Source organism: Mustelus asterias, chromosome 16 (assembly GCF_964213995.1).
Source record: "Mustelus asterias chromosome 16, sMusAst1.hap1.1, whole genome shotgun sequence".
NCBI classification, from domain to species: domain Eukaryota; kingdom Metazoa; phylum Chordata; class Chondrichthyes; order Carcharhiniformes; family Triakidae; genus Mustelus; species Mustelus asterias.
Genome location: NC_135816.1, coordinates 13,930,549 through 13,944,581, shown reverse-complemented (window position 1 = coordinate 13,944,581; position 14,033 = coordinate 13,930,549). Strand labels below are relative to the sequence as shown.

Below are 14,033 nucleotides of genomic sequence, written 5' to 3'. Positions count from 1 at the left end.
AATCTGTGGAATTCCCTGCCCAGTGAAGCAGTTGAGGCTACCTCATTGAATGTTTTTAAGGCAAGGATAGATAAATTTTTGAACAGTAAAGGAATCAAGGGTTATGGTGAGCGGGCGGGTAAGTGGAGCCGAGTCCACGAAAAGATCAGCCATGATCTTATTGAATGGCAGAGCAGGCTCGAGGGGCCAGATGGCCTACTCCTGCTCCTAGTTCTTAAATAAATGTGCAAGGTGTGGAAAATTTAAAATGACTGGACATCTAAAAGATCAGTTCTTTTTAAAATCTTGGCAGAGGTTCTTCGCTAAAATTAACCAAATACTGACTCAAATTTGTGAAAATATATTTGTCAGCAATTTCAACCCCTTTTTTAAGTGATCTGAAAGTCACAAATTCAGCTTTGCAATGATAAAGAAGGTAGGTAACTATCTATGCATCAGTAGCCTTAAAATACCTGAGCTCTTCCAAAGAGAGGGCGAATTTCATTTCAGTTTCAGCTTTCTCTTTCTCCAGCTCAGCTTTCTCCTGCTCCATTACAATCCTGAACAAAACATAAGATGCAGCATGTTATGGGTCAAACGGAAACTGCAACAACGTACATATGCTATAACGCTTCAACTAATTGCATCCATACTCGAGAAACAATTTCCATTAAAAGTTGTGACATTCTAACATTGTTAAATGACACACCCACCCAACTCTTGCAGCAAGCATCAAGTCACTCACCCACTGGCTATTATTAGCAGCTTACATTTAGATAGTGCCTTTCAGGTTCTGAGGTCACAGCAAAGTAACGGAATTATTTTAAACCATAGTCACTTATACCTACATCATACAAGTCATAGTTGTTGAGTTTGCTCCAAATACCATCTGAAATTATATTGGGGCATCAATAAACGTCACTATTAAAATTCTCACATTAGGCGAGTTCAGCACTTCACTTTCCTTTAGAAGGAAATATACTGTTTCCCCTCCTAATGGCCAGCAGTTTTTCCCACCCGTCTCCCGAAGGCACCTGTTGTTGTTAGGCTAATTCCACAGACACCAACAATCCTCTGATACATACAGACACATGAATTATGAATAGTAAGCCATTCGGCCCCTGGAGGCTGCTCTGCCCATGACTATTCCCCATGTGTTAGCCAAGCAGCGAATACTGTTAGGTTTTTAAAAAATTTAATTCACGAGATGTCCTAGGCCAGCATTTATTGTCCTCAAAAAGATGGTGGTGAGCTGTCTTTTTGAACCGCTACACTTCATGTTGTGTAGGTATACCCACAGTTCCCAATTGGGAATCTTGATCAATTACTCGTCCATTTTAAAGATTCTGGAGCAAACTGTACTACTGGCCCCTGCACAAGGGGGAGCTTTTATGATGCTCAAAACTACACATTAAGCCATTAAGAAATCATTCAGATTACACAAAGCTATTAAAACTGAATGCAATCAGATCACTGCTCGTGAATGAGGCAGCTTAACATGTGGCCTGCTCAGTACATACAATTGTCTCTGAAGCTCAGCAACCCGGTCAGTTGATTCTTTCAGCAGATTCTGCACAATTAGCAGGTTCTTTTCAGCCTCTTGGTGCTTGACTGTTGAGGCCTGAAAGAAAAGGAATTTAACAAGCCCAGTGTCACACAATTTATGCCACATGCAAGAGGGAGGGTAAAGGTCAGGACTTTCCGACCAGGACTCCTGCCTTCCGCAGAAATGTTCCCCGTTTAGTGATCAAACTGAAGCAGTGTTTGTGAAATACTGCATTAGTTTTCCAATTTCGGAAAGTCAAAGCACCTTCAGGACTCCAGTTATCTAAAACTGACCAGAGCATCATAAGCTTGGCCAGTGAACCCATGAGGAAGATAGTGAAGGGAACATAGACAGGCTGGTGGAATGGGTGGACACATGGCCAATGAAATTTATTGCAGAAGTGTGTTCACCTCAAGAAGGTACACCTCAGCAGGTAGAATGAGGATGGGCATCATAAATTAAAGTAAATTGTAGAGGGACTGCAGGAACAGAGACCTGGAGTATTTGCAAATAAATTGTTGAAGACAGGCCGATGAAGTGGTTAAAAAGGCATACAAGTTTGATGCAGAGAGTACAGAAGCAAGGTGATGTGCCTTCATGATAAATAGTTTCAGCCTCAGCTGGAATAGTATCCAATTCTGGGCAACACATTTTAGCAAGCATGAAGACTTTTACAGATGGTACAGAAATATTTTTGGAATTGATCAGTTACTAGGATAGATTGGCAAAATTTGGTTGTTTGACATATAAAAGGTTAAGAGGAGATGTGCTCCAAACCATGAGGGGCCTGGACAGAGTAAAGAGACAAACTGTTCCCATTAGTGGAAAGGTCAAAATGCAGAACTCACAGTAACTGGGAAAAGAACCAAAGGTAACAGGAGGAAAAATTAAAAAGTAGCAAGTGATTATGATCTGGAATGCGCTGCCCAAAACACTGGAGGAGGCAGATTCAATAATGACTTTCAAAAGGAAATAGAATAAGCATCTGAGGGAGAAAAAAAGATTAATGGGGGAGGGGGGGCTACAGGAAGAGAGAATGGAATAGAGCTGCTTACACAGAGAGCTGATACAGGCTCGATGGGCCCAATGGCTGCTTTCAGTGCTGTAACCATTTTATGATTCTAAATGAAAGATTGAAACAAAGACCAGTTGATAAATGAAGCCGCAGATATTATGCATGGAAAGCATCCTCTACCATAGAATTTTCAGAGTTATACCTTAAAATTTTCCAACCTAACAGTTCTTGAAAACTTTTCAAAACAAACAATTAAGTCAGTGAAGAACTGAAAGGTCTATAATTTGATAAGAAGGGTTTTGTAACCAAGGATTCTTCATTTACTGAGCTGGCTGGCCACCCACCTGGAATCACAAGCCAGCAATGGACTAAATTAGAGCTCCAACACCTACAGAAACAGTGTGCAATTGTGCAAAGTGCACTAGAATGACAAATGTTATGTCACCAGATTATCAGTTTCCTGTGTTAGTAGATGAAAGAATGCAGGCCTTCTCTCTGCTCACTTACAATAGCATTTTAACAATCAGGACAACGGAATTTTGATTTAATATTCCATTCAAAGGATGGGATCTGTGGTAATGCAATACTGCATTGGAGTATTGTGTGCTCAAGCCTTGAAATGGGCCTTAAATCCACAACCATACAAGTCCAGAGTTAATGTGATCACATCAGAGAGATGTAGAGATGAATTTGCGGGTAGGTTCCAAGTGACCAGCTCAGTATTATATAGACTGCAGCAAGATCCTGCCTGGCTGTCAATGGAATTTGGGGTTTTAATAGGCGAAGCAACTGCACAATGGCAGCTATAATGAACTCCCATTACAAGTTACACACAGGACTGTTGAATAAGAAGCGCCACCCATAGTTACCAAACCTTACCGTGCATTTTTCCTGCATGCCCGTGGAGAGCTGCTCCAATTTGCTCTCATAGTCATTCACTTTGGAACTCAACTGCATATGGAGATCCTATAAATTTAAGCAAGAAATATTATTCTTGTGTTTCAGCAATTGAAGATAATCCTGATTTACGACATATCTAAGGGAAAGCAACAAGAGATATTGACACATTGGGTACCCTTAAAACAACCAAGAGCAAATATCTGAATCTCAGTCCAGATGTGTCCTGGGTTCAATTCTTTGTCTGTGTTGAGCAAATAGTTTGCCACTGCACTCTAGGGCTAGGTAGCCAGGGGCTCGCACACCCACTTGCTACTCAGTGACCTCTGCCAGAGAGGACAAGATGCAGACAGGACCAGGCTGGATTGCAATGCCCACATAGTTAGATAATCTTCCAACACAAATCAAGCTGACATAAACAAGGGTCATTCATAGACATCATCAGCAATCTCAGACCATCTGTCAAAGCATTCAGGATGTGAGGAAGAATAAAATCAAATACTGACAAAGTTTTCTCTTCCTTGTGAAAAAATAATTACCTGAATTTGTTCATTGGCATTATCCAAATAACCTTGCAGTACTTTATTCTCTCCACGCAACTCCTCTGTTAAAGCTGGTTAATAAAAAAAAACAAAAGATCTCTAGTGGAAATGGGAAGAAATTACATCACAATGGTGGCATTCACCCATTTATAACCCAATTTCAGAATGGAGATCAATATTATGTCAATGAGAAAGTGGTGGTTTTAAAATCAAAAATGCACAATTTTACCAGTATTCCCAGATGGAAATAAGACTATCTTTTGGGAAGCAAGTAGAATAGAAGCAGTGAAGGACAGCAAACAACATGGACATACAAATCTTAACCCTGACGAAAACTTCAACAAGCCTGTACCCAAGTCTTTTTAAAAATAACAGGGTCATATATCATGCAAAATTGCTTCAAGCATCAAACACAACTGTGAAAGTTGTCAATTTGTCAGATGGATTTAAGCCAATGCTCGGGGTGGACCAGGCAAATCCAAACCCATTCCCTGCTCCAAAACCAAATACCAATTGAATCCAAGTCATGCTCCTCACAAGAGAGACAAGATCCAAGCTGATAAGACAAGGCATCGCACTCCATCTTGCACTTGATCTTAGCCAAAGAGGACTTCTGTAGTATTCCAATTCCTGAACAAATTATGACTTTGTTCAACTTGCTGCTTTTAAATACTTAAGACTTTTTTCCAGCTGTCTGTGGGACTAAGTGGCAATTGCACCTGGAGAACAAATTGCTACACAAAATCAGCCCTTCCAAGTTCTCTTTAGGGCTTTGTACGTAACTTCAGGTATGTCTGAAATAGATAATATAACCTGGACTTGAGCCAAAGCCTAGAACAGCCTGGATAGTCAGAAGAGTTTTCCCAGGGTGGAAGAACCAATTACTAGGGGGCACAGGTTTAAGGTGCGAGGGGCAAGGTTTAAAGGAGATGTACGAGGCAGATTTTTTTTTTTTTTAAAGAGGGTGGTGGGTGCCTGGAACTCGCTGCCAGGGAAGGCAGACACAATGATGACTTTTAAAGGAGCATTTTGACAAATACATGAATAGGGTGGGAAGAGGGATATGGTCCCCGGAAGGGTAGGGGGTTTTAGTTAAGTCGGGCAGCATGGTTGGTGCAGGCTTGGAGGGCCGAAGGACCTGTTCCTGTGCTGCAATTTTCTTTGTTAACTGCTTGGATCAAAAACATTAAAAAAGGTCTACAGGGCTAGAAAATACTGCATATGTTGATTGCAACATCAAAACATTTTCCAAAAATATTCCACTTGTCTGTACGTGTACATTTCATAGGACGAACTATTCATTATGCTGCCATGCAGCTAACTTGCCAAAGTAAAAACTCTCTGTAAACAGTGCACAAGGCTGCTTGAGCGAGTATTACCGTGAAATTTATCCATTTCAATTTCCAGGTTCTCATTGTGGGCTTTAGTTTCCTGGTGCATTTCCTCTGTCGGAAGGAATGAACAGACATCAGACAGACATGATGAGCAGCTGATAACAAACACAATGTTACAAAGTTGCCTTGGATATGGAAGAACAGTTTGGAGCCCTAAAATACACACATACTGCAAGAGACCATTATGTCCAACAAGCCAAAGCGTTTTGCAATCTTAAAGAATAAACTACAAAATTAAGCAAACCATTTCAATTTAAACAGCTTAAGAATGGGAACTTACCCAGTGATCCATTTCTTTCTTGTAATGCAGCCACTGTAGCTTTGGAAGCTTCCAGATCAACTTGTAAAAGCTTCACTTGACCTTCCAAACTAATCTGAAGAAAGCTGATCTCCTGTAACACAGGATTACAGCAGATATACTAAATTATATTCATAGGGAATGCAGAAGTGTAGCCACCAGCAACATCAAATATTTATATAGGAGGGGTACAGCATGCAAGAGTGCTGGGGAGGTGTGATGTGTTATACCCAAAGTGAAAATAGCAATAAATCAGGCATTATGTACCACCACTCCACATCTTAATCCATTTGTACCAAATTCATTATGAAAAATACACATATTTTTACCCAGTTCAATGTCTACATCAAGACATAACATTAACACCACAGGCAACGACCATCTCTATCGCCCCATTACCATCACTGAATACCCCACTATCAACATCCTGGGGGTTGCCATTGATCAGAAACTGAACTGGACTAGCCATATAAATACTGTGGTTACAAGAGCAGGTCAGAGGCTAGGAATCCTGCGGAGAGTAACTCACCTGACTCCCCAAAACCGGTCCATAATCTACAAGGCACAAGTTAGAGGTGTGATGGAATGCTCTCCCCTTGCCTGGTTGAGTGCAGCTCCAGTTATTCAAGAAGCTTGATAGCATCCAGGCCAAAGCAGCCCACTTGGCTGCCATCCCTTCCACAAACATTAACACCTGGCACCACCGATGCAAGGTGACAGCAGTGTGCAGCAAGATGAAGTGCAGAAACTGATCAAGGCTCCTTAGACAACACCTTTAAAACCCACGATTGCTACCATCTAGAAGCACCAGGACAGCAGATACATGGGAACTCCACCACTCGGATATTCCTCGCCAAGTCACTCACCATCTGACTTGGAAATATATTGCAGTTCCTCACTGGGTCAAAACCCTGGAACTCCCTGCTTAACAGCCCTCTGGGTGTATTTACACCACACAACTCAAAACCTCCTTCTCAAGGGCAATTAGAGATAGGATACACACAATGACCTAGCCAGCGAAGCCTACATCCTGAGTGAATTTTTTTTTAAAGTCCAGGCTTGGGCTGATAAGCGGCAAGTAACATTGAGCCCACACATAGGAATTAACATAGAACCATAGAACCCCTACAGTGCAGAAAGAGGCCATTCGGCCCATCGAGGCTGCACCGACAACAATCCCACCCAGGCCCTATCCCCATATCCCTACATATTTACCTGCTAATCCCTCTAACCCTCATATTTACCCGCTAATGCCTCTAATCTACGCATCCCGGGACACTAAGGGGCAATTTAGCTTGGCCAATCAACCTAACCCGCACATCTTTGGACTGTGGGAGGAAACCGGAACACCCAGAGGAAATCCACGCAGACATGGGGAGAACGTGCAAACTCCGCACAGACAGTGACCCGAGCCAGGAATCGAACCCAGGTCCCTGGAGCTGTGAAGCAGCAGTGCTAACCACTGTGCTACCATGCCGCCCTTAGGAGCAGAAGTAGGCAAATTCAGCCCTTCAAGCTTACCCCTCCATTGAATCAGATCATGAATGATCTCTTCCGGGTCTCCAATCCATCTCCCCACCTGTTCCCCATATCCCCTTATCTCTTAGACAACGACCTGCTCCAACAAAATAGACGGGTTTAAAATTTATTCTAAATTCCTGTCCAAATTTCTGGTTCTAGCTACTGGAATCGCAGGATACTATTTTCAACCTACTACGGGAATCACGTAATAAGACAATGGCATGCCATTAATCCATGCAGCAAAACACGATATTACAGACAGCGTGATTGAGGGAAATAGAACATAAAAACATGGAGAGAAGGATTGGGGAACTGAAGGCAAATATAAAATACTAATGCCTGAAGACTTTACATATGACCTGTAAGGGTAAGTAAATGCTCCATAATTTAAGAGTGAAGTTAGCATTATGTGCCCAGATAGTTCATACCTTCAGGATTTCTTGCTCCTGAGAAATTAGAAAACAAGATTTACAAACAAACATTACAACATTGGCATAGTTTGCAAGAGTTCAGTACACGATATGTCCTAAGAGTGAGAGGAAGGGGGTGAGGAGAAAGGGTCACTACTCTGGGGCTTCAGTTGGTTTAAGTCCAGAATAGCTATCCCATTTAGTCCAGGAAAGATTCAAGTTTGATCTCCCCCAAACAGATTTAGCAGTCAGGAATGCTCGGATTCTCAGCTATTTTTTTTAAATGGTGAAATGTTAGGAACTGGTAAAGTGTGAGCCATCCACTTTGAAAGGAAAAATAGAACGCAATATTTTCTTTTAAATGGTGAGCATGTTAATAAAGAGGGACCTGTGTGCCTTTGTACACAAATTCACAAAGTTAATGTGCTGGCTACAAGAAGCAATTCGGAAGATCAAGGGCATGTAAGCCTGTAGTACAAAAATAATTACTGCACGAGGGCAAGAAATTTGACTCCAGTTATATACAATGCTGATTATTATGTGTAGAGATTTGGTCTCCTTACCTAAAGATGGAGATTATTGCCTTCAGAGTGTAACATATGGTCCTTATGGCTAATGGTAAACTGGGAACAGAAGCAAGCAATTTAGCCCCTCAACAGCGAAGAGCTTTTTGGGGGAGATAATTCCAGACTTTCACCGTGAAGAAATACTTGCTGACATCACCTTTCCAAAGCAATTAGCTAAGCTTCAATACCTTGTCCTTCGCATCAGTCTTATTCTTCACTTCAATCAACTCCAAGCACAGGGCATTAATCTTCTTCTTAGTACCATCGTCAGAAAACTGAAAGAAACAAACAAACAGAGGGCACCAATGAATTTTGTCCTTTAGAATTGACTGACAAGTACGAAACAGTGAGATGCCAAACCAAGTGCTGTCAAATCATATCACGTGTCTACCACCTTGACAATGCAAGAAGTCACTAAGAATTTGACCTCTACCATCAACAGAAGCCACATCAACACCACCATACACCCACCTATCTTAGTATTGTTTTGGACCACAAATTGATCCTTGAGCCAGACTTCCAGAAATCATAGAACCCCTACAGTGCAGAAGGAGGCTATTCAGCCCATAGTGTGTGCACCGACCACAATCCCACCCAGGCGCTATCCCCATAACCCCACTTATTTACCCTACTAACCCCCTGTCACTAAGGGGCAATTTAGCCTGGCTAATCAACCTAACCCGCACATCTTTGGAATCCAGAAAGTCTCAGCTAAATTGAAGACTCGCAACAATCTCGTCAGCAAACCAGCAGGAACCTCCTGGGCAAACACCAGAACTTCCTCTTCGGCTCTCTAACTCAGTACTGCGCATCTGCCTAGAAGAACTCCGCGCACTGCAAACTGATAGATGCCCAGTTGAATGAGACCACGAAGAACATCTCAGAGGCAACCTGTTCAAACATTTTAGCTACCTGTGCTCTGCAACATTGCTCTATCACAAATCTGGCACGTAGCTAGCACAGGACGACTGCTAGAAAGAGTGCACAAAAATACAGACCTGCCACTGAAAGAAGTTGTCACCCACCTAACAAATGCCTCATCTCAAGGCGATCCATTTGGACCAACCTGTCCAAGTCAGGCAGTTCTGCTACAGACATGTGGCAGAACATAACACAGCCCAGAATCAGCACCTGGTTGATGATCACACGTTGGAAATCCCAGGCTTCAACATCCCACGCAGCAAATGGGTCAAACTGACCAGTTTCAGACTGGAGTCGGATCCTGCCACAACAATCTCCACCACTGGGGACACCATGACTCATCCCTGTGGAACTGTGGCAAAGTGCAAACCATGGTGCATATAATCGGTAAGTTCCCCGACTTGTGCTTCAGTGGCGGTCTCACTGCCCCACGAGGCTGATGAGGAGACTGCCAACTGGCTGAAGAATTTCAAATTTGACATTTAGCTGTGCATATAATAGCGCATTCTGATAGCAAACTTAACGTTTAGTCATTAACCTGAGTATTTCCAGCACTTTGTACCTTAGAAATATTGGCATTACAGAAAATTAAATGTTGAATTAGCTTCTCCCAATTTGTTCCAGCAAGATCAGTTGGCCCATGCGTTTTTAAAAAATGCATATCACACAAAAATAGACAGATCTGGATTGTTAACTACGTGTACACCTCTCCAGTGTCATGGGACTGTTTTCACATAACTCCATTCTTATCCAATCATAGCAAGAGTATCACTTGAACAGCTTTTCTTTCTGCTTCTGTACCATTACCACCTCTGGTAACGCCATGCCTCTCCACAAAAATCTATCCTTGGTCTACAAGTTGCTGCTCTGCAAAATCACCTGAAGACACAGTACTAGTTTTCATATGTACGCTGATGACACCCAACTCTACCACACCACCACCTCTCTGAACCCCCCACTGTTGCTAATTTACATCCAGCCAGTTTCCAATCCCCACTCCAAGTTGTTTCTCCCAGCTATCAACTTCATCCCTCTCCCTAGCGAGTTTGAAATGAACTATTCTGTTTCCACCTTGATGTTACTTTTGATCTCAAGATGAGCTTCCAACCCCATCTTCATGCCATCACGAAGACCTCCTATCTCCACCTCGTCCTATGTGGCTGGTTTTATAAATGCTCCTTGTGCTTGGGATGCTTCTCTTCATTAAAAAGGAGCAAAGTTGTTGGTTTCTTCCTGACTACATGCAGTTAGAGGAGTTGTCAACTTCTGTGTACAGTTCTGTATTGGCCCTCTTACCCTCTTCCACTGTGGAAGACCTCATTACGGACATCTCACCATGTTTTTTTTGTGGTTGCAGGCATTGAAACAACGAATGTAATTTTACGCCATGCCAACTGTGGAAGGAACAAAAGGCAGGGCCAGTACCAAGTCTGAAGTTTCCATTGTGGCTGTAGCCACTAAGATTAGGCAATAGATATTAAATATAGAGTAACATTTTCTAGCTGCAGCAATGAGTAGTTACAATGGACAGAAGTGTAGAAAATTGTTAAACCTCCAAATCTGTAATGGCAGCAGCAATATATCTTTTCTCAGCTGCACCAGCAGCAAACCTTAAACATTGAATTCAGAGGAGGATCAACACACTGGAGTATTCCATCTCTGTGTCGATACACAGCAACAAGAAAAAGGCTATTGTATCAAATGTTGCAATAAAATTATGGCAAAGTTCTAACTGATCATGAGAGAGAGATTATAGAGTAAAGCTATGATAAACCAATACCTTTGTTTTGAGTAACTCGTTAGCTTTGTGGAGATCAGCAAGTTGCCTTTCTAGAGAAGCAACAGTAGATGTCAGGGATGTTTTCTCTCTCACAGCTGCAGTTAGCTTATTTTCAATCTTCTTCACCTCCTCTTCCAGGGCCTGTAGTCTTTTGTCTTGTTCCCCTCGCTGCTGCAGCAAGCAGCGGATCTACAATTGTACGTTAGAGAGGTGTTGCATAATTACAAGTCAAAACAGATGCAAAATGTAACACTGCTATTTCACAAAATATTTTCATGCATTTCTCATGTACAGTCTAGAAACGACCATTTATTGACTAAAGATATTAAAATATTGACAATGAAAATGTACCTCAAGCATGGCATTTCTCACATTGGGTGGGGGAGGTGGGCGCAAAATATAAAATGCCCAAAGATTGCGATCCGGATTTCGCCCCGTGGGAATGACACCGATTTTCTTGTCGGAAAGGACACTGGGAAAATTCCACCCCTTGACTCGAATACACAATCTGGTCTCAACTCCCATGTACAATACAACATTTAAAAAAAAATACTGCAAGAAGTTTCACAATTTTAAATACTGAACAGGTATTGAATGCTAGTTGTTGAGCATTACTGTGATATCAACTATGGGGATTCATCTCTAGAATCAAGTAACTCCACTATTTTCTGAGGTTTTAATCATAATTTTGGATGATTTACTACAACTCTACTTTTGAGCATTACACTAATGGCAAAAATAACAGGTGTTCTTTCGTAAATGTTAGTAAAACTCCACTTGCCTCTTGTTCCAACATTTTCTGCTTCTTAAGCTCCAACGCTAAGGCTGCATCCTTCTGCACATTGGTCTAAAGGCAATTCATAGAAAAACAGCACCCCCATTAAAAAATGAACAGAATGTCTACATTTAAAACATCAGTAGGCATGTCTACAGAAAAAAAGTGTTCCATTGCAGTGGTAGATTCTCAGTCATTATCATGCAACCTTGAACTTGTAACTGGATTGTGCTAAATCACACTTTCTAGGACTCAAATCAGCCAAAGTGAACACTTTGTTCTACATTAATGGATCATTCCTTCAGACAAGTTCCAAATATTTGGGATAGTTCTCATGTGAAGCAGATACAATTCTTTTCTTCCATGCTACAACCACCACAGTTTCATGTTGCTTAATCTTTGGTATTCAATAAAATAAATAACTTTCACCATCTCTGGTAGCTAAGTGGAACTACATAATTTCATGCCAAATTAAAAGTTAACTGTTGATAAAAGTAGGCCGAGTTACTTAACTCACTGATCAAAAACAATCAGGAGGAAGAGAATGAGAGTGCCAGAGACAAACTCCCCCGGGATCCAGCTACAATTTTGGCCTTGGGTGGCTGTGTGCAGTTTGCACGTTCTCCCAATGTCTGTGTGGGCTTCCTCCGTGTGCTCCAGTTGCCTTTCACAGTCCAAAGTTGTGCAGGTTAAGTGGATTGGCAGGGCTATGAGAATAGAACGGAGGGGAAGGCCTGGGTGGGATGCACTTTCAGAGAATTGGTGCAGACCTGATGGGCCGAAGGGCATCTTTCTGGCAGGGATTCCATGGTTAAACAGCATCACATTAGGAGTAGGACAGCCACTCCAATTATATCATGGCTGAAATTGTACATCTTTTAGAATGCTTCATTTCATGGCTGTAATGTTAATAATTTGTCTGCCCTTGATTGACAGACCTACTCCAACACAGCATTCATTGTCAAAGGCACAAATTACTGGAACTGCCCCACAAGAAAGTTCATCAGACCAATGAACATCTAACCATGGATGCAAGCAATTTCACAGGTTGAAATTCATCAGGAGAGCAGAGACAAAGTCATTGATAATGCACAGTACCATAACAATGATAGCACTTCAATAGCAGCTTCTAAGCAAGGCATTCAATAGGAAGGGAGACCATCAATTGTTCAGAGTACATTCTAACCTTATCTAAAAACGTCAAACAAAATCAGAGACAAAATCTACTACATCCAAATCTCGCAGACTTCGCATTAAAGAAAATAACTCATGTCACTAACTGTGCCAAAGTTGAGATTCTTCCGTGAACTGGCTGGTGATACCAGACCTTTCTCAGTTTCAACCGTTGTCTGGCTTCCTGGCTCTAGAAGAAGAGAGAAAGTTACTGGAGTTGAGCACCAAGTTCCATAGGATCAACAAAAGAATGGTGAATTGTGAAGGGTTTAACCACTCATTTCTCAAAGCATACACTTCCCACTGTTCTCAGCTGTCCATAGCAGCCTGATGAATGGGGAGAACAACACACGTCAACTCTCAACAGTTCAACATAATCTCACATCACAGTCCATATGGTCTGCAACAGAACCACTGACAAATCTAAATACCCTTAAAACACAGATTTGATAGCCAATAATGAGGTGAAGCAAACTATAAGAAAGGAAAGGAGACCTATGACCAACTTGCCTTGATAACCAACATTTGTGCACTTACCTTGTCAGTAAGTATAATCAACATTGCTGCTACATGCATTGAAGACTGTAGTCCAAAATTAAATGTATAAATATTTGGAAATACAGAATGCTAACAAATACTCTCCAATTATTTTAAATATAAAATATGGGGTGGCACAGTAGTTAGCACTGCTGCCTCAGTGCCAGGGGCCTGAGTTCAATTCCAGCCTCGGGTGACTGTGTGGAGTTTGCATGTTCTCCCCGTATCTATGAAAGTTTCTACCGAGTGCTCCGGTTTCTTCCCACAGAATTATAGATGTGTAGGTTAGGTGGATTGGCCACGCTAAATTGACCCTTAGTGTGTAGGTTAGGAGAATTAGCAGGATGAACACATGGGATTACAGGGGTAGGTAAAATGCTCTATTGAAGAGTCAGTGCAGATTCGATGGGCTGAATGGCCTCCTTCTGCACTGTAGGGATTCTATGATAACTCCTGTGTTCAAGAACTTACATAGCACTAGCTACAAAATCATTCACCTCTGGTCAAATACAACTTGGCTTTCATTGTAAAGAAAATATACACAGGAGATACTGGTTGGAAGCCTTTGGTTCAAGTGATAGGTGTCATTAGATTAGGCATTTATATCAGACTAGCCATCAACCAAGTGCTTATTTCACTCTTTGTTTTTACTACATGGATGGCAGTGGCTGCACTTATA

At 41.7% G+C, this 14,033-nt stretch overlaps 1 protein-coding gene across 2 annotated transcripts in view; it reads right to left on the bottom strand.

Moving 5' to 3' along the window:
* The window catches only part of hmmr (hyaluronan-mediated motility receptor (RHAMM)), a 47,158-nt gene that overhangs the window by 22,223 nt on the left and 10,902 nt on the right, over positions 1 to 14,033 (bottom strand). The window contains exons 3-13 of one of the 2 annotated variants that reach the window (XM_078231555.1): positions 12,925 to 13,007; positions 11,651 to 11,716; positions 10,870 to 11,058; positions 8,357 to 8,443; positions 5,654 to 5,765; positions 5,359 to 5,424; positions 3,977 to 4,050; positions 3,420 to 3,506; positions 2,581 to 2,646; positions 1,500 to 1,600; positions 453 to 539 (exon numbers count right to left, since the gene is read on the bottom strand). In XM_078231555.1, coding sequence (XP_078087681.1) covers positions 453 to 539; positions 1,500 to 1,600; positions 2,581 to 2,646; positions 3,420 to 3,506; positions 3,977 to 4,050; positions 5,359 to 5,424; positions 5,654 to 5,765; positions 8,357 to 8,443; positions 10,870 to 11,058; positions 11,651 to 11,716; positions 12,925 to 13,007 — 1,018 coding nt within the window. The remainder of the gene's footprint in view (positions 1 to 452; positions 540 to 1,499; positions 1,601 to 2,580; positions 2,647 to 3,419; positions 3,507 to 3,976; positions 4,051 to 5,358; positions 5,425 to 5,653; positions 5,766 to 8,356; positions 8,444 to 10,869; positions 11,059 to 11,650; positions 11,717 to 12,924; positions 13,008 to 14,033) is intronic. The other variant, XM_078231556.1, reaches the window with a different exon arrangement.